The sequence below is a fragment of the Emydura macquarii genome, unplaced genomic scaffold (genome assembly GCF_026122565.2).
Source record: "Emydura macquarii macquarii isolate MOO-44397 ecotype Brisbane River unplaced genomic scaffold, CSIRO-AGI_Emac_v2 contig_295, whole genome shotgun sequence".
Lineage (NCBI taxonomy): Eukaryota > Metazoa > Chordata > Testudines > Chelidae > Emydura > Emydura macquarii.
Genome location: NW_027130432.1, coordinates 8,602,206 through 8,621,887, shown reverse-complemented (window position 1 = coordinate 8,621,887; position 19,682 = coordinate 8,602,206). Strand labels below are relative to the sequence as shown.

The window sequence follows — 19,682 nt, the reverse complement described above, 5'->3', positions numbered from 1 at the left end:
AATCTCCATTTTTATGTAATGAGGATACAACACATAAGGAAGTGAAAGAAGATTAGCAAAAGAGTCGTCATAATCGGATACTGAGCACAACCCCAGGTTAATATAACCTCAATCATTTTTAACTACAATTATATTACCCAAATTCCACAAACTCTTAAAAAAATGAAACTTACATAAAACTCCAAAGTAGAAACTCAATAGTTTAGGTTTTAGTTGAATTAAAAAACAGTATTACATTTTACAAGCTAAAATTTAATACACTAATAAATTAGAAAGCCACAAAAGTTAATAATCATTTGCTACAAGTTAACTGAATGAAAAATAAATGAAGAGAAGCTGCAGATCTCATCCTATAATACTGCTCCAAACATTCTGTACAAGAGTGACCAGATTTTCAAGATGAAACGCTGGGACACCTGTCATGGGGTGAGAGCACACAGGGTACTGTGTATGATGTATATTGCAAAAACTAAATCAAATGCTGAATCCTAATTTCTTCAGCCAAGCTACCTCCATTCTTCTGTCTCCATCATCTGGAGGATCTCACACACTGTGCAGGGAAAAGGTTGGTTTGAGGCAACAGGAAGAAAAGAGTGTCAACTTGTGACAGACCTTGAGAAGCACTTGTACTTAGAAGCACTTGTACTTACACAGCCTGCTGTCAGTTTCGCCAACTCAGATGACCAATGATTCTGAGGTGGCCAATGTGCACAAGTTTTTGAAACTGGGACAATAGTGGTTTCAGGAACACATGGCCATTCCCTATGTAGAATGGTAACAATACAGTTGGCTTTGAAACTGCCACATCTTCCAAAAGATAAATTTTAAGTGAAGCTTTTTCTAGAGCTATTAGTGGTTATGTTATATTTAGAATATAAATCATCATTCTGTATTTAAATTCCTTCTCATGTTCAATGTATATTTGATCCCAAAGAGACACATGGCAACATAATTTAAAGAAAATAATGAATTTAAAGTCCTTTGAAATGCAGTTTGCCAGATTCCAATCTGTGATACTACATCTACCATGGAAGCCTGCTGTAGATAGTAGTATAGTGGGCATGCATGTACACATAACAGTGCAAGTGCTGTGCCTCCCTTCTCCCCCCATATTATTTTTACACTTTGGGATATATACTGTAAATAAGTTTTTTACAAAATTGTACAACATGGAAAAAACCTCAGCAGTTAACCCAATTTGTCACTGCTTTTAGGTTTGCATAAACATGAAGGGTGTGAAGTCATTAGCATAGTGGAATATGGGTTCACAAATGGCATAGTACACAGTTTCTCAATCTGTGGTACACAAGACACAGGCAGGGAGTACCCAGGGAAAAACAGAGTGAAGGGGAGGTGGGCGGCAGCCCCCGGCTTCTGGGGGAGGTGGGCAGTAGCCCCTGCTTCCCACCCAGTCACAGCTCCCAGCTGGGAGGTGGGCAGCAGTAGCCACAGTCCCGGGAAGCCGCCAGCTTTTGTGGAAGGCAGGAGGCAGCCGCCCACTTCCTGCCCGGTCCCAGTTTTTAGCTGGGAGGCGGGCGGCAGCCGCCTGCAACTTGCCCAGGTGCCAACTTTCCTGGCTCAAAGCCCAGTGCCCAGAAAACTTGACAACTATGACAGCCCCACATTTCACCAGTTACCCTCTTTTCCTGTCTCTCGCTCACCTGTTCCTCCTCTCAAAGCTATGGCAAAAAATTTGATGCGGCACTTTGTTCCCCAGCATTGGCATGCCGCTCAAAGCCTCCTAGCTTTAGCCAACTTCACCTCTAGTCCAGGTACATACTTGAGTTGTGCACCCCTGGTGTAAAGGTGGTAACCCTACCCACACTAGATCTAACTTCTGTCATATCATGGTCTTTTATACTCAGCCCTTCTTCCAACATATAGCTCACATTAGTCTGTAAACATAAAATCCCGTGGAAAATTGAGTGTTGGGGTACTTATTAAAATTTTCAGAAGTTAGGGGGTACTTGCTACTTAAAAGGTTGAGAAACACTGGCATGGTACAACTGGTTGTCTGGATTTCAAGGGACCTAAAAGATTAACGGGATTATTGAGTGGTTTAAATCAGTTCCAAGTGAAAGGCAGCCTTTTGTTCATTATGTGCAGAATAACTTCAACAGCATTAATTTAATGGTTTGACACTTTAAGCATAAAGCTACAACTCTAAAGTGAGGTGCTCAAAATCTGAGAAATTTAAATAGATAGACCATTAATGATGACATTTTCCAAACATATGTAAAACTCCACCATTTTTAGTATGTAAATCTAAAAAGCATATGAAATGTAAGAGCTAGTTTACAATATTAAAGGATGGAATTTTCACTACCACACCACTGTTCATTTCAGCTTAAACATTCCTGAACCTCTCCTACAAAACTGGCCATTATAGTATCTATGCTTATATGATATGGAAGTATATGAAAGCTACATGGTCTGCTCCAAAAGAAGACTTAAGTCATCAAGGTTTATGGAATTTTCTGAAACTCTCTGCAGTAGCTCTAAGAACGGTTTCTGGAAACAGATTTCTTCCATTTTAGATTTTTGTGTATGGGGTAAGGGGTGACAGAAGGGGGAAGGATGAGAAGGCATTAATATAACAGCTTAAAACCTGTTCATCTACCAAGAGAAAAAAGGAGAACTGATCTTTTCTGAGAGAACATTCAGCTTTTCAAAGTTAACCTGGAAAACTTGAGAGAAGAGAGGCCTACGTCAGGCCTTCCTCTACAGAGGAGGCATTTTAGCCCTTTATTTCTTTAGTCTTCCTCATACAAACTGGGAAGTCTTTCCTTTGGGGAGCAAGGGAATTCTGAGGAAGACCCAGTAGAGAGAGCAAGTTCTGAAGGTTGAGGTGGGATGAGTGGTAGGGACCAGTGTGCTGAGATTTAGGGGTCAGATCCTCATTCAGAAGCATGAGAACCTCAGGCATAAGTGGAAAAAAGGGAAACTAAGACAGTATCCCATATGCAGTGTCTGGACACACTGAAAAGTAAGGGCCTGCGCCCTTCAGAGAAGAGGGTCCCACAAAGCCAAATGGAAGGTTACACCCTAAGTCAACCTAGCCTGGGAGTAGGGATAACAGTTTTAGGGCACATCCTCCTGAACTGATCACAGGCAAACATTTTAGTTTGCACAACTTGACAAATCAGAACACAAGCAGCCCTAGTTTGTGACACTAGGCCTGTGATGTATGCTAAATAGCCATAAGTAATTCCACCTTGGAGAGATGTCTCCCAATTTCCTGTGCCTGTGCCATCAGATCAGAGATACTCAATCCCTTCAACTGCTTGGAACCGAGAGTATAACTACAAAGGTCCATGAGCTGTTTAGAAATTTCTCAATATATCACAAGTTAATATATTCTGGAGCCTCTCTCTCTCTCACAGATGGTCTACACTAGACATTTTACCAATATAACTATATAGTTTCGGGCAATGGTTCTCAAACTTTTTAAATGGAGCCCCCCCATGGACTTTTGTTTAACAATCGTGGCCCCCCCTGAATCGCGCCCTCCTTTCTCCCTTCTGAAAGAGGGGGCCCTTTCAGAAAAAAACAGGGCCTATAGCGGGGCAGAAGCAACGCGGGAAGCAGTGAGCACAGGCAGCAGTAGCGCAAGGGCAGCATGCCCAGCAGGTGGCTGCTGTAGGATGTGGGCAGCAGCTGCTTCTGTCTCCGGGGAGCATGGAGCTGGACCGGCTCTGTCCCCTGCTCCGTGCTCCCCCCATGATCCATCTCGCGCCCCCCCTACTTTGAGAAGCACTGGTTTAGGGGATGTGATCTTTTGCCAACACAGTTATACCAATAAAAGCCCCTGCGAAGATGCAGTTATACAGGTGCCTCATAGCTATATAACTTATATTGATTTCTGACCAGAATAACCATACCTGTATAAGTACTTTTATAGCTGTGTAACTGTATCTACATTTGGGGAGTTTTGCTGCTATAACTATGCTGGCACTGCTAAAGTGGCAAAATTTAAAGCAGACAAGGCCTAAGAAAAGCACTGCTGTTATAAGCAATTTTGACTTTGAGGGCTAAATATAAACATGTTGCAGACATGCTTAGTCAATTATACTTAAAGTAACCCACTGTAGTGGGGCAGCTAAGTGGTAATTCTTCTACTTGCAAGAACATAGTCAGAATTTAACAATAGGATGAATTTGCCATTGAGAAAGTTCATAAAAGTCAAGTTGCTACCACATATAAATCTAACACCTGACATAGGGAAGAAAGGTAAATTCTTACTGGCTGACTACATTACGTGACAAAGTTTGGTTCTGCAGTCTAGGCTTTCATGAACAACCACCTTAAGAGTTGAACCAGCTTCAGATACAAACTGAAGAACAGTTTTCCAACTCGGTGATTTTATTCCATGTGTTGCATTGAACCTAGACTTCTTGATGTCTGGGGGTGAAGTCAGTTGTACCTTGGAAAGTTTTTATGTTAATTTATTATGTTAATTTCAGTGACTATATTCATTACAATTATTTCAAAGTGTGAGTATTTCAAAGATGTGATGCTTGCTTGTTTCAGATAGATGCACCATGCAATTTTCTTAACAATTGTGTATTTTTTAACTAAACGTTTTCCACAAGCCATGTCAGAAGCCCTGGTTTTCACCAAGGTTCAACTTCATGGCAAGATAAAAATCTGTTTTCTTCAGACTGAAGCAGTAGTGAAAATTTTAGTGCAAAACACATCATGCTTTATAGAACAAAAACAACCTGAAAATCTGAGCTTGAAATATAATGGCAAATTAATAACAAAAAAGTCATGATTGTTGTTTGCTGTGCAGTGGCATCAGGACATCGATAGCTTTGCTCAAGCCTACCAATGGAAACGTAGGTACCTACAAAGTTAGGCAGCAGCTGAGCAAGACTTTTGACAATGTCAATAATGCCTAAATGTTGGACTTGCATAGCATAAGAGGCAGATTGTGGATCTAGCTCCTCGTGTCTTTCATTAGTACTAATTTTTTAAAGTAACTTAAGAGTCTAGTATAACTTTACGAGCAATCTTTTAGAGGACTGTTTTTTCTATGCAATAAGCAAGAAATACATTACATAACCATAGTTTTAGTACTTTAAATGTTACTTTTAAAACTAAAGTTACACACATACCTAAAATGATACTTAGGAGACTTTCACTGATTTTTGTGAATTACTTGGAAGCAGCTTGCAACCGAACAATTTTTGAAAATTATTAACTGATTAATTAAGATAGTTTGATAGTTGTACAGTTTTTATTAGTAATAGTTATAAAGTATCTACATGTATTGTTTATAGTTTTTAAAAGTAATTAAGGCAAACTTCACTATTAAATTCTCTTTGAGATATGGAGCACATTATTTCTGCCTGAATGAATTTTTAGGTTAACTATGTTCTACTGTAGGGCTGGTCAAATCCATGTACCCATTTGCCAGGTAGTATAGTGAATGTTCCACGGCAAGTGGGGGATTTACCAATCAATTTCTGTAGAATTTAAGCTATCATTAGAAAAGCTTCTAGCCTTTGAGGATATGTCTACATTGCAGTAAAACACCCACAACTGGCCGTATCAGCTGACTCCGGCTCGGGTTGCAGGGCTGTAAAATTGCAGTGTAGACATTTGGTCTCAGGCTGAAGCCCGTGCTATAGGACCCTCCCTGCTTTACAGAGCCTGGGCTCTAGCCTGAGTTCAAACGTCCATCAGATTTCAAGGTAATACTGAAATGTAGGTAATATTTTAGTTTCAACAGAATTGGTCTGAGTATTAGGCTTGCCCTTCAGAACTGGGGCATTTTTACAGTTTGTGTCACCCTGTATGTGACTGCCACATAATACTTAAATTAATCTCAACTGGCCTCTAGTATGATTTCTCTCAGAATTTAGTCTATTGTAAATGGTGAATGAATTCCAAAGCATTGACACCACTAAGGATTAGAACTGTATTCTTCCAGAGCTTGAATTTCAAGATATTCAAAGGCTCCAAATTGTGTTTAAAGCAAATCAGTTATATATCAAAAGACATATTAATGTCAAACCAACAAGTTACAAATAGAAGTGCCTTAAAACTAATTCCTTGTGTAGAAGGATGAATTTATAATGTTCCTGAATGGTAAGAGGTAAGTTTTTAGAAGGGATTAGGCCCAACCCCTTACTTTGTGCCCATAGAACAAATTGTGGGTACAAATCAAAGTAAAAATCACTTGCTCCTCTAACTACAGGATTTATACCCAATATGCAGTACACATACAAGCAGCACTGGGAGAACAAAAATGTGACTAAGTTGTGTGGATGGAAGTTATGTCTGCAAAAGGGAGACTGTTCTTCTGAAAATATGCTGCTTACGTTATTGCTCCTATATGGTTTCTAATCATCACCAGTATCTTACAAAATCCCAGCTGACAAAAGTTATATCCACTTACCATCATCTAGTGTGATGTCTTGCAACCCAATTGTTTGAAAATTCAACTCTCGATCTTCAGGTTCTGGTTTAACGTTAACAGCTACCCCGTCTGATGAAAATGGAGATGATTCGCACACACTCTGATGTACTAAAGATGAAGCTGCATTAAGACCCCGCAATCCAGGACTATGGGCTTGAGGGGAGTGTTGTCCCGAGTGATTTATAGCTGTCGGGGGAGGTGATGAGGCAGGTCCTGAGCTAGGAGACTGGTATGGCATAGGCTGTAGCTGAGGAGATGATGGTCCTGACAGTGGCGAATGGACCAAAGGATGGGAAGCTGTTGGGGATGGTGATGGAGCAGACCCTGGGTTTGCAGAATGGTATGCGACTTGCTGCAACTGAGGGGAAGGTTGCCCAAGAGGTTGATTCATTGCAGAAGGGATAGAACCTTGCCCAGTATTTGGACAGTGGTATCCCATTGACTGCAGATGAGGTGATGATTGTCCTGAATGAGCTGGATGTGCCAAAGGATGTCCTACTGTACATGAAGTTGTCACTGAGCCAGGATTTGAAGAATGGTACTGCATTGGTGACAGAGAAGGGCAGCTAAGATTTATCAAATGAGGTACAGCTGCATCTTGTTGAAATGAAATAGCATCAAATCCTTGGCTGGAGGCAGAGTTCATGGGAAGACCAGGCTGTCCATTGTACATAACATTAGATTGCATAGGCTGGTAGGAAGGCCTCACAGGAGGTGCTGATGTTACTTGGAAAGACTGGTGAGCTACAGAAGGAGGCAAAACATGACACTCATCATCTGGACTGATGTTTCTACCTTGTACATGAGACAGATGGGCTACTGCTGATGTCACCATGGACGTATACGGTTGCTGAACTGGGCACACAAGGCTCCTGGGTGATGTAGACAGTAAACTATCATGTGGGTGCCTTGGATCTGCTGAAGACAGCTGAGTTCGGATGGCGTGCAGGCCCTGAACGCTGCCAGTATGTGGCAGGGACAAAGACGGAACGGCAGACAAATCCATTTCATCTCTGTGCTCTTGTTTCATTAAAACTAGAAAAAATAATAAAAATCAAAATTATATCTCATAGTTCTAATTCACTATATTACATGACACAAGTACATACTCTTATTACATAGCACTTGTGTGCAAATGCCATGCCACTACTTTTGCGGTTCTTATATACTCAACTTGTTTTCCCCATCCTCATACCATTCCTTTTGTCTCACTCTTATTTCTCGCTTCCATTCTTGAATTTGTGCTTTCTATCATGCTGGTCCCTATGCTTGAAACAGTTTTCTTCTTCTCATCTGTCCAGAGTTTTTCCTCAGCTCTCTCCTTCCCTTTCCTCATGAGGAATCCGCAGGATCTCCATCTCCTGAACTATTGCCCTATGAGCAAGGGGTTTGACTAGATCACCTCCTGAGGTCCCTTCCAACCTTAATCTTTTATGATTCTATGCATTGTATTGACCGGGGGGAGGGGGGTGTTGAAGAGTTATTGTACTACCACCAGGAAGGGGTCTAAACTCAGTAGATTACCACCAGTGGCTCCAACTTATATCAGGTCTACAATTAAACTTTTTGCCAGCACAGGTATGTCGGCTAGGAGTGTGGCTTTTTTCTGACAAATTATGCCAGAAAAAGCCCTGTCATAGACACAGTTATACTGTCAACATTGCTTGTGATAGTATAGCTTATTTTGTTTGCTGAACTGAGGTCTCCAGGGTAAGCCATACTGGAAAAAGCACTTTGCAGCCAGCATTACTGCATCTATGTTACAAGAATTTTGCAGGTATAGCTATATGAAATTACAAGAACTATTAAGGGGAATTATGTAGCAAGATCTAATCAGTTACCGCTATTCTTTGAGCAGTGTAACAGCTGTCAGCTAATCTGAGCTTGGTTGCTCTTTAAGAGTAGCTGTTGGGTGACAATCAATTCAGTATAAGCTTAACTGACAGAAATAAAAGTATCAAAGATGCTTAGATCTAAAGAATACATTATTAACCCACACAGAAATGGCTACTATTTTTTGTTACAATTTTTTGAATTTGAAGCGCCTGTTGTAAAATAAGGAACAAAACTAAACTTGGATGTTTTTCATTTTTATACTTGTAGATCTGAATGACCTTTCTTAAGGCGGCTAGCAAGGTTTTGTTTTACATTGATGGTTTAACAAAGTTGGAAATAAAGTTGTATGATCTTGAGTCCATCTATTTATAGGTCCAAGGAAGTATTTAGTTTCTAGTAACATCTGTTAGTTGTGATCACTGCAAAATTAGCTGTAACTTGCAACACCAGCACAAAAACAAAACTGGATTACTTTGAGTAGCATCATTTTATGAAGATTTATTCATTCAATACAGGTTATCAATGGGCTTTGGTGCTGAGCACATTGTGTGTATGACTGCACTTCAGTTAAATATACTAACATTTCATTTAAAAATTACTAGATGACTTTAGAGAAGTTGTAGTAAGAAAAAAAAGTAGCACAGTGAATGTAGACATTTGCCTGGCAGCACAACATTAAGTTGTACAGAAGATATCAGAGTTTAGGAGAGATTTATCTACTAAAGCAAAGGATGGAGGGTGCATTGGTTTAGTCAGATGGGTATTTATTATGGTGGGAAAACAGAAGGCAAAAATGACATGGCGGGTTAAGATACCTAGGATCTTCTTCTTTCATGGCTGCCAACCTCCATTACCAGTAGCAGAATGGAAAATAAGAGCAACGAAGTCTCACAGTGGAAGAAGGAAAGTTTCCTTCTTACTTGTGAATTTTCAAAACTGCTCTTCCCTATGGCGTGTATTGTAGGGCATTCCCCTTTCCTGTGCTGGTTGAGGCAAAACAAATATTGACAGCCAGGCTGGGGCCAGAACAACATATTGCAAAGCTGGAAAATATTAACTAAATAAATTCATGTCAAACATTAACATATAAACCTCATAACAGAGCCTTAGGAAATATACAAATATTCCTTTATGCAAACATCTTCCCCCTTTTAATCTTGGAAACCAGAGGTGAGATCCAACTACTTAAATTCTGAAGCAAGAAAACCCTTTCTGGGTAGGCCAGAATATCAGACATGGAGAGTATCAGACAGAAAATTCAGAGGCAAGAAGGAAAGTTTTCCTCTTACATCCCCCCTCCAGTCTGGTACTATGAGATGTGCCAGTGGCATAGCTAGGAATGGAAATTTGGGTGGGCCCCGATTATGGGGGGCAGACAATTACCAGAAAAGCTTGGCTGGGTCCCTTTCTGGCTCCAGTAAACTGAGCCCCATTTCCTATCCCAGCTATCCAGCCTCCATCACCTCCTATGTAATGTGCTGTTCCCAATACCACATAAGCAGCAGCCCGTGATCCTTTCTGTCTCATAGCTGCAGACACCTCAGTTGCACAACCCCCCATCTGTGGGGACTGTGAGGAACCCATAGGGATTTCTGGAGGGCAGCCATCTTCCTGCTAGTAGTGTGCCCCTGGCCTCTCCTATTGGGTGGGGGAGACAGTTACTGATTGATCTGGAACACCTGGTGGAAAGGATGAGGCAGCTCTCAATCTCCTTGCCCATCCCTGGAGCAATCTGCCACTGCTGCTGTTGCTACAAGGATCAGAAGGCGGTTCATACAAGTTCATATTCAGGTGGGCCTGGGTGCTAATTGGGTGGGTCATGGCCTACCCCAGGCCCACCTGTGGCTATGATTCTGGGATGTGCAAAAGCAGTACTTACCCTTAATTTAGAAGGAGGATTCAAACTAGTTATATGATGACTGACCCTGGATTACTATTGGGGCAGTACCTTCTTTCTAAAGTAGCCTTCTTCCAAAGGCTACAGCTGAGGAAGAATGGATAGTACTTTGTTGATGTGTACATTGATATCCATATACTTGGCTTAGAGATTTCTTCATATGAAGCTAGACCTTTTTGCCCAAGTGGTTGCTGAACCTCTCAGGAAATGAGCTGAATTGTTACTTGGTAGATTCACTCCACATGCTCTATAAACTTCTGAAATACATGCTTTAATCCACTTTATAGTGAAGGATTTAGGGGCATTCTTCCTTTCACTCAAGAATGATATAAGATTAAAAGTACTGTGGACCTCTGATAAGGTTCCACCCCCTTGAGGTAGACGTTAAGTGTCATCCTGACTGACATCTTATGCCATTCAATCTCCTTGGGATGTTTAGGATTAGGGCAGGAAAGGCAAAGTCACTGGCAACCTGTGGAAAATAGCTTTAATTTTTTCAATGAATGATGATTCTATCCAAAAAATCACTTTATTTTTATAGAAAATACACAGATGAGGCTTCATAGACATTGCTCCAACTTCTGATATTCACCCAACCAAGGTGATTGCTACTAAGAAAGCCACTTTGAGAGACAAAGTAGGCCAAAACAGAGTTTAGAGATTCAAATGGCTGCTTTGTTAAATCTCCGAGCACTAAATTCAAGCTCCAGGAAGGAAACCTGTCTACCACTGGAGGAATACCACATGTATCTGCTTTAAGTTAGCTTTTGACATGGTGATAATTGGAAATCTTTGTTGGTTCCTTATAAAACACTTGCTGTGGTGGAGACCTGTCTCTTCAACACATTGGGTTTGAGAACTTCAGCAAGCTTATCTTGTACGAACTCCAAATCATCTACCTTGGCTGCTTTAGTACCTTTGCTAGGACCAGTACAGAATTTGTTTCAGGTGATCCTGTATGTGTTGTTGGTAGAAGATTTCTGCATTACCAAAAGAGGCAGAACTCAGACTCCTAGAGACCTCAATTCTCCCTTTACATTTTGCATGTTAAGTTTTGGCGGAGCTGGGTTTGGGTAGTGGATTGGCTTCTGGCTCAGAATTTCTTCCCAGGTTGCTAATATCAGAGGGGGTTCCATTTGCAACCTAAGTCAGAGAACTATGGTGGTCTGCAAGGCGAGGATGGAACTACCATGATTACTAAAATTATCCTAAAAGAATGGACCATACTGTCATTGCCAAAAGCATGGGGAGAGAGGCATAAAGTAGGCCTTGAGACCTTTGATATAGAACATTGAATGGTTCCTCTTCAGGTTCTCATCTCACAAAAAACCTCACTGCCTTATATTTTCTCTCAAGAGATCGGAAGAGATCTATGATTGTAACCCTGAATCTTTCTGACACCTCCTGAAGTCCTAAAGGATTCAGACTCCATTCTTCTGGGTCCAGATCCCTCCTGCCGAGCCAGTCTACTTCTGTGATCTCCCTTCCCCCTCCCTTCGCCCGCTCATAGCAGACTTTAATACAGGCGGTGATCCAGTGGAGATGCGCTGGGTGGAGACAGGTGAGCCTTTCATCCGGTCTGCCACTGCCACGAACAGTCGTGTTGACTTCCAGAACGGCCTGGTTCGCTCAATGTAGAAGGCCAAGGCTCGTCTGATGTCCAGCAAATGCCATCTCCGTTCCTCCTCCGAACCGTGTGGTTTGGGAAAAAACATGGGGAGGAAGATATCCTGCTTATAGTGAAACTGAGATACCACCTTAGGCAGGAACGTCGGGTGGGGTCTCAGTCGTACCTTATCCTTTTAGAAGACCGTGTAGGTGGGGTCCGAGGTCAATGGTCTTATCTCGGAGACCCTCCTAGCCGATGTAATGGTCACCAGGAAGGCTACCTTCCAAGAGAGGACGAGCAGCGGGCATGTAGCCATGGGCTTGAAGGGGGGTCCTGTCAACATGGCGAGGACCAGGTTCAAATCCCAGGGAGGCACCGGGTCACAGATCTGCGGGTATAGCCTCTCCACCCCCTTGAGGAACCTGACTGTCATGGAGTGGGAGAACAGGGATCGTCCTTCCATTGGCTGGTGGAAGGCTGAGATAGCCGCCAGATGCACCTTCAGGGAGGCCAGTGCTAGACCTTGGAGCTTAAGGTGGAGCAGATACTCCAAAATCACCTGTATGGGCGAACCGCTCAGAGGGATACCCCGGGACTCCGCCCAACAAGTAAATCGTTTCCACTTGGCCCGGTACACCACCTGAGTGGAAGGTTTTCTGCTGCCCAGCAGAACCTGCTGGACTTGTATGGGGCAGGCTCTCTCTCCCTCGTCAGCCACGGAGTCTCCATGCCATCAGGTGGAGGGAGTCCAGGTCCGGGTGCAGCAGGCGACCCTGGTCCTGTGAGAGCAGGTCGAAGCGCCTCAGGAGCGGAATCGGACGATCGATGGACAGGTCAAGCAGCATGCTGTACCAGTGCTGCCACGGCCAAGCTGGCGCAATCAGTATTATGTCCGCTCTGTCCCTCTTGATTTTCAAGAGGAGCTTGAGTAGGAGCGGGATGGGGGGAAACGCATACGTGAGGGTCCCCATCCAGTCTAGAAGGAACGAGTCGGAGAGGGAGCCTGGCTTGCGACCTCAGAGCAAGCAGAACCTTGGGCACTTCCTCTTCCAGGACGATGCGAACAGATCCAGCTGGGGAACCCCCCACTTCCAGAAAATTGAAGTCATCACCTCCGGGTGCAGTGACCAGTTGTGGTGGGGTAAGAACAACCTGCTGAGACAGTCCGCCTCGTTGTTCCTGACCCCTGGGAGGTGAGAGGCAGAGATATGGAAGTTGTGCCTCACAGAAAAGTCGAGTAGCCTCCTGGCAAAAAGCCGAGACACGTGCCTCCCCCGGTCTGTTCATATGGAACATGGCTGCCATATTGTCTGTGAAGACCTGAACCATCCTGCCCTTCAGGAACCTGAGGAAGACCTTGCAGGCCAAGCGGACTGCCCTGAGCTCCCTGACATTGATATGGCGAGCTCTTTCGTCCGGTGACCAGAGCCCCTGGGTGCTCAGGTCTTTGCTGATGTGGGTCTCCATCCCACGTCTGAGGCGTCCGTTATGAGAGTCACTGAAGGAGCCAAGTCTCTGAAGGGGACACCCCTCAGAATCTCCCCGGGTTCCTCCCCCAGTCAGGGAGGACAGTACCTGGGTAGGAACTGTGACCACCCTGTTTAGTGAGGCCATACACCGAGGCCAACCACCCATGGAGAGGTCTGAGCTTGAGGCGAGCCAGCCTCATCACATACATGCATGCCGCCATATGTCCCAACAGCTGAAGGCAGTGTCTGGCTGTCGTCGTGGGGGACCTGTGTAAATCGGTGATTATGGCCGCCATGGTCTCGAATCGAGGCTGTGGGAGGAAGGCTCTGGCCTGGGTGGCATCTAGGGTGGCCCCTATGAACTCTATGCGCTGCACCGGGGTGAGCGTGGACCTCTGCTCGTTGATGCCTCAATCTGGTGCATGTCGCGCAGGTGAGTGTTAGGCTGTTCCTCATGTGGGCCCTGGAGTTGCCCCAGATCAGCCAGTCGTCCAGGTATGGGAAGATCTGGACCCCCTTGCGGCAGAGATGGGCCGCCACTACCGCCATACACTTCGTAAAGACCGTGGGGGCTGACGAGAGACCAAAGGGCAGGGCCAAGATCTCATAGTGGCAGCCAGCTACCATGAACCTGAGGAACCTTCTGTGATCGGGGAGGATAGTAATATGGAAATACGCATCTTTGAAGTCGAGGGCAGCATACCAGACCCCTGGATCTAGAGTGGGAATGATGGAGGCTAGGGAAACCATGCAAAACCTGATGCGTCTGATGAACCTGTTCAGACGACGGAGGTCTAATATAGGCCTCAGGCCCCTCTTGGCCTTAGGGATGAGGAAGTATCGTGAGTAAAATTCCCTTCCCCTTTCCTGTGGAGGAACCTCTTCCACAGCTCTGAGCAGGAGGAGGGAGTTGACCTCCTGTATGAGGGGTTGCTCGTGAGAGAGGTCCCTGAAGGGGGACGGGATGGGGCGGAGGCCGTGAGCTGGAGGACATAGCCCCTGAGGACTACGCCGAGGACCCAGCGGTCCGTGGTGATGGTTTCTCACTAGGCATAGTACGGCCAGAGCCTGTGGGCAAAGGGCCGGGAGAGATCCAGGGGCAAGGAAGGAGTGCCACCCTCGTGCACACCATCAAAACCTTTTATTTTCGTTGTTGCCCTTGCCTGGGCCTTGCTGGGGCCCCGTCGAAGACCCCAGGCAGTCATGGCGATTGGGCGCCCGGTAACGATCCTGACCCCTCCTGGGTTGTGCGGGTCTGGGGGCTGGCCTGGGTGGAGGCGGTGGCTGCCTATCGGCCTGAGTCCGATATTGATGTCTCGCGGCCTGCGGGATGTAGAGCCCTAGGGACCTTAGGGTGGCTCGCGAGTCTTTCAGGGCATGGAGCTTCTCATCCGTTTTGTCTGAGAAGAGTCCCGCCCCATTGAACGGGAGGTCCTGTACAGCTTGTTGGACCTCCTGGGATAAGCCTGAGGACTGCAGCCAGGAACAGCGGCGCATGACGATGGCCGAAGCCATCACCCTGCTGGCAGCATCCACCGCATCACTGGCTGACTGTAATGCCACGTTTGCCACTGCCGCTTCTTCCTGGGTCACAGTGGCAAAGTCCGGGGCCTGGTCTGGTGGCAACACTGACTGGAACCTCTGCAGCGAGGACCACAGGTTGAGATTATACCTCCGCAGGAGCGCCTGGTGGTTAGCAACGCGTAGCTGCAGTGCTGGGGTGGAGTACACCTTACGGCCAAAGAGGTCCAGCTTCTTGCTGTCTTTATCTTTAGGGGTGTTGCCCTGGCCGCCCTGCCGGTTGCGCTGGTTGACTGCGTCTACAACCAGTGTCCCCGGGGCATGATGAGTGTATAGGAAGTCAAATCCTTCACTGGGGACATAGTACTTCCTTTCCACGGTCTTGGAGATGGGGGCCACAGAAGAGGGGGTCTGCCAGAGGGCCTTTGCAAGTTTCATGACCCTCTCGTGCACCAGCAGGGTGACACGTGATGGCCCTGCCAACCCAGATGACCCAAAGAGGGGGTCCTCCTCCTCTGACATCTCTTTGAGGTCCATGTTCAGGTTGCCCACCATCCGCTTTATCAGGTCCTGGTAGGCCCGGAAATCAAGGGGGGGGGGGGACTTATGGTCCCTGGCCGCCGCCTCATCTGGGAAGGAGGACTGTGGGAGGGGCCCTGTGGAGGGACCCTCCTCAGGGTCTGAACCCTCATCAAAATGGTGACCCTGGTCCGGTTGACCCGGAGGTGGGGGTGCTGGCTGGGCCACCGTAGAGTGAATGGACGAAGTGCCCTGGGCCATCTGGGTACCCCATGGCCCCCAGTACGGCCACTTCCAGGGGCCTTGGGGCCATCCCATTGCCTGCATCGGTGCCTGCAGCGTGTCTGACTGACGTGCCTGGGATCCAGAGCGTTTGCGGCCCCGGGGTGGTGAGCATCCCCAAGACGACAATGACGAGGAGCGCCAGTGCTGACGTCTCCGGTGCCGTCAGGGGGGACGAGCTGCTGGAGGAGCTGGATGTGGATCTCCTCCTGCGCCTAGACCTCATGCGGTGACGCTTCCCACCTTGGGAGCGATGCCGCCTATGCCTCCGTGAAGCCGAGCGAGAGCGTGATGGACTCTGTGGTGCTGAGACGATCGGTGCTGAGGCAGGCGGTGCTGGAGCACTTGATGCAGTGATGGGCACAGTCACCCGCGTCGGAGGCAGGGACCGCTCCGGGCTGTGCACTGGGGTTAGGGATTGGTGCCGAGCAAGGCTCCGTACCAAGGTATTGGAGTCGGCGCTACGATCCCTGCACAAGGCGGAACTGGATTGGCGTCACCTTGCGTGTTTGCCTCTTAACCGCCCTCGGTGTCAAGGAGCTTGACAACTCAGAGTCGGAGCTAGGAGGGGAGCCCGCACTCTCGACCCTCCTTGACCGTCTGGGGGGAGATCTCAGCTCCTGTCTCCTCCACCCACCGGGGCAACCCAGCGCAGGTTTACTCCGAGACGCCACTCCCAGAACCCTCGGCCGAGGGGGGGGGACGGAGGCGTGGGCAGGCCCATGAGGGCGCGTGCCGCCGCAAAAGCCTCCGGCGTTGACGACCCTTGCAGGGGCGCTCCCCCAATCCCAGGAGTCGGGGAGGCTCCCTGCAAGGATATGCCGATGCCGGAGTAACCTCCACGGCACGTGGCTGGGGCATCTCCTGTGTCACTCCCTGCTGTACCGGTCGCAGGGAGGAGTCCATGAGTGCAGCCTTGGGTCGCTTCTTTTTCCTCAGCACCGCAGACTTCGGTGCTGGTGCCGTCGGAGCGCTCCCCACCAAGGAGACGCTCGGTGCCGCTGGCAATCGCGATGGCTCGGAGTCCGGGTGGAGCGTGGACTCCATCAGGATAGCCTTCAGCCGGGCGTCCCGCTCTTTTTGGGTGTGCGGCTTGAAGGCCTTGCAGATTTTACATTTTTCTCTTCTATGCTGCTCTCCGAGGCATCAGAGGCAACGGTCGTGAGGATCACTCACAGGGAAGTATTTTGCACACACGCTGCAGGCTTTAAAGCTGGTGGAGCCAGGCATGGCTCTAATGAAGCCCCTAAGGGCACTATCTACTATCTAACTTATCTACTATTCACTTGTAAACTAACAACAATCGACTAACAAAGAAACGCACTAGAATGCTAAGGGAGGCTACTTGCGATATGCAAAGGGCAGACGTTCCAGCAACCGTCACAGACAGAAAGAAGGAACTGAGGGCCCGTGGGGTCGGCAGCACCTTATCTACCGCGGCATGAGCACGGCACTCCAGGGGGCACCTGAGCTGACCCTACGGGGCTTGCTAAGGGAAAAAAGATCTGGGAATCTGTGCACTATAAGCAGGGATAATGAGTATGCTCCCTTTCTCTGAAAAATGGACACTAAAAACCACCAGGATTTTTGTGAAACAAACAGTCAGTAGCCCAGTCAGAGAGGCCTGAACTAAAAATGCTTCCCGCTGAAATGGACACAAAAGTTTTTAGTGGTTGTCCCAGGCTGGCATGTAAAGATAGATCTCTCTGAGGCCTACTGAAGTGACAAAATCCTGGGGTGATAAAGCCGTGATAAAAGACTAAGTGTTTCCATATGGAACTTCTGAGACGTGGTAGATTAATAGAGGAACTTAAGATATCTTGTTTCCCCATTCTTCTTTGGGATCAAAGAATATCAAGAATGTGGCATAAATTTTGCCTCACTGGTATTTGCCCTATGATTGCAATACTGAGAAGGTGTTGCTTCTTTTACCTTCTGATGTTTGACTGGGTTCTTTGATCTGGGAAAGACTGTGAGCTTCTCAGGGGAATTTGGTCATTTGGACAACATAATCCTGTAAAACAGTCTATACAGTATCCACTTGCCTGAGGTAGAAGTCTCCCATTTATGGACAAATTTCTGAGACCTCCCCCCAGGTAAGAGGTTTTCTTTGACGTGGGGCACTGTAAATCAAGTAGAGGATTTCTGATTTGAGGGTCTTCTGGAAGAGGCCCGTGTTAAGTTTCCTAATGTGGTGAAATGGGACCATCTACATCTTCCAGATCTGATATCTCTTTGTCGATTTCTTGTGAGTTGGTAACCACAATCAGAAGACACAATGAAAAGATGGTCTAAAATTCTTCTTGAAAGATGAATTGGATCTGCTACTGCTTTGTCCATGTCCTTACCAAACTGCTTGCCCTTATGGGTGAGATCATGAAATGTTTTGCTTGAGTATGTGCTTCTCATAGGCAAAACCAGTGATGTCTTCATATCATCACATTAGAGGCAATTGAGTGAGTTGCAATTCTAGAAGAATCAAGGAAAAACATCAGTAAAAAAAAAGAAGGGTCAAACTAGTTTTCAGTTTATTATGTTGATCCAGACCTGACTGGATCATCTCATCTAACCAGGGCAAAACAGGAAGCTGCTGCAGATGTCTGGAGGACCAAGGCCTCAAAATTCTCTGAGATTATTTTTTGTTTGAAAATTTTAGTTAAAAACAAAAACCCCTCTTCCTCTGAAGGATTTAGTATATCTTTGAGCAAGGCAGAAACTTCAGACGACACCTTTGGCAGAGTGATCAAACCTTTCTTGTCTTAGAGTAAAGAACAGAACCTCTGATTTGGTCTGCTGAAACTCTTGGCTTTGATAAGGAACTTCCACTCAGCCTTGATTACTTTTTCAAACTGAGGATGTAATGGAACAATTCTTTCTTTGCTTTTGCTGGAAAATATTTTTGAGAGCCTCTCTTGGGTTTCCATGAGATTAGTCGCTCCAAGAGTGTCTCAGGGACCATTTTCAATTTAGTTAGCAACATCCATAATGTGCAATCAAATATTTGCTAAATTCTGCTTGGTCTGAGCCACTTAATTCCCCTTCCTCCAAGGAAATTGAACTGGATGATAAGGAGACATTTCTCTTATTCTTTGCTCTTTTTTAAAAAACTTTATGGTTCTTAGAGGTGCAGTGTATTTTTTGTTTGTTTTTTTTAAACACTAGAAATGAGTTGGAAGAGGAGGAAAAAAAAGAGAATCCCTCTTCTTTGACTTCTCCTTTTTCCAAGTGCCATAGTCCCTGCAGGAGCACCGTTCTCTTTGCTTAGCAGGGGGATTCTGGGCCAAAGCCTGAAAAGAGGCACACTTTGAATTTGCATGCTTTAAAAAACATTTATCTTCCCTTTATTCCTGCAAGTTTCAGCTACTGGTTTCCACCCTATGAGGTCCCCTTTAGCCTTCAAAAAAAATTGGGGGGAGAAAGGGAGATTATGGTTAGGTAATATCTCAGCTCTGTTCCTGAAGTGGAGGGACCTTTAGATGGGTCCTACTGAACTTCGCCCCAGGAAAACAGCGATTCAAAAAGTGATGGCGCTTTGAAAAGTATTCTTCTCTGCAGCTGGGACAGTCGAGTTCTAAGGCTCCTGATTAGGAAGGAGTAAGCCTTGAGTGGCGTTTGCTTTTTTTCCTTTTGGTAGTAAAACACTTCAATCTTGTTTTATGAGTCAAATTCATATTTCCTGGTAGTTCTATCCTGAAAGGCTCTGCTATCCAAAGGAGACCCCTGATCTGCCAGATACAGTCCCAGCCCCAGGCTGTTTTTCTGCCTTCAACCAGCAAGGTAAAGAGGAAATGCCCAGAGTACAGATTGCCAGACATGGAAGGGGTGGCAGGGTCAGAATTTATGTAGAAATTTGGGAGGGGAAGAATGGGTAAGTATGAAATGCCATTTAACATATTACCAATATATTATGCTGTAAATTAGTCAAATAAATAAAATTCTTTCTATTGCACAAAGGCTCTTTCAATTAAGTAATAGTTAAGATATCTTAGCAACTTTCTCCCATTATCCTACAAGGAATTTTAGGCGCATCCAGTAATACTTTCAGGAAAACTACGATGAAAAAAATTCATTTTTAATTGAGTGGGTCCTGTATGTGTCATTCCTACAAAATTCTTGAAGTCCTGA

General features: G+C 45.8%; 1 protein-coding gene across 3 annotated transcripts in view; it reads right to left on the bottom strand.

Annotated features, from left to right (window-relative positions):
* Window positions 1–19,682, bottom strand: part of NFATC3 (nuclear factor of activated T cells 3) — a 164,378-nt gene that overhangs the window by 33,840 nt on the left and 110,856 nt on the right. For all 3 annotated transcript variants that reach the window (XM_067551521.1, XM_067551529.1, XM_067551533.1), the window contains one exon: window positions 6,404–7,459. In XM_067551521.1, coding sequence (XP_067407622.1) covers window positions 6,404–7,459 — 1,056 coding nt within the window. The remainder of the gene's footprint in view (window positions 1–6,403; window positions 7,460–19,682) is intronic.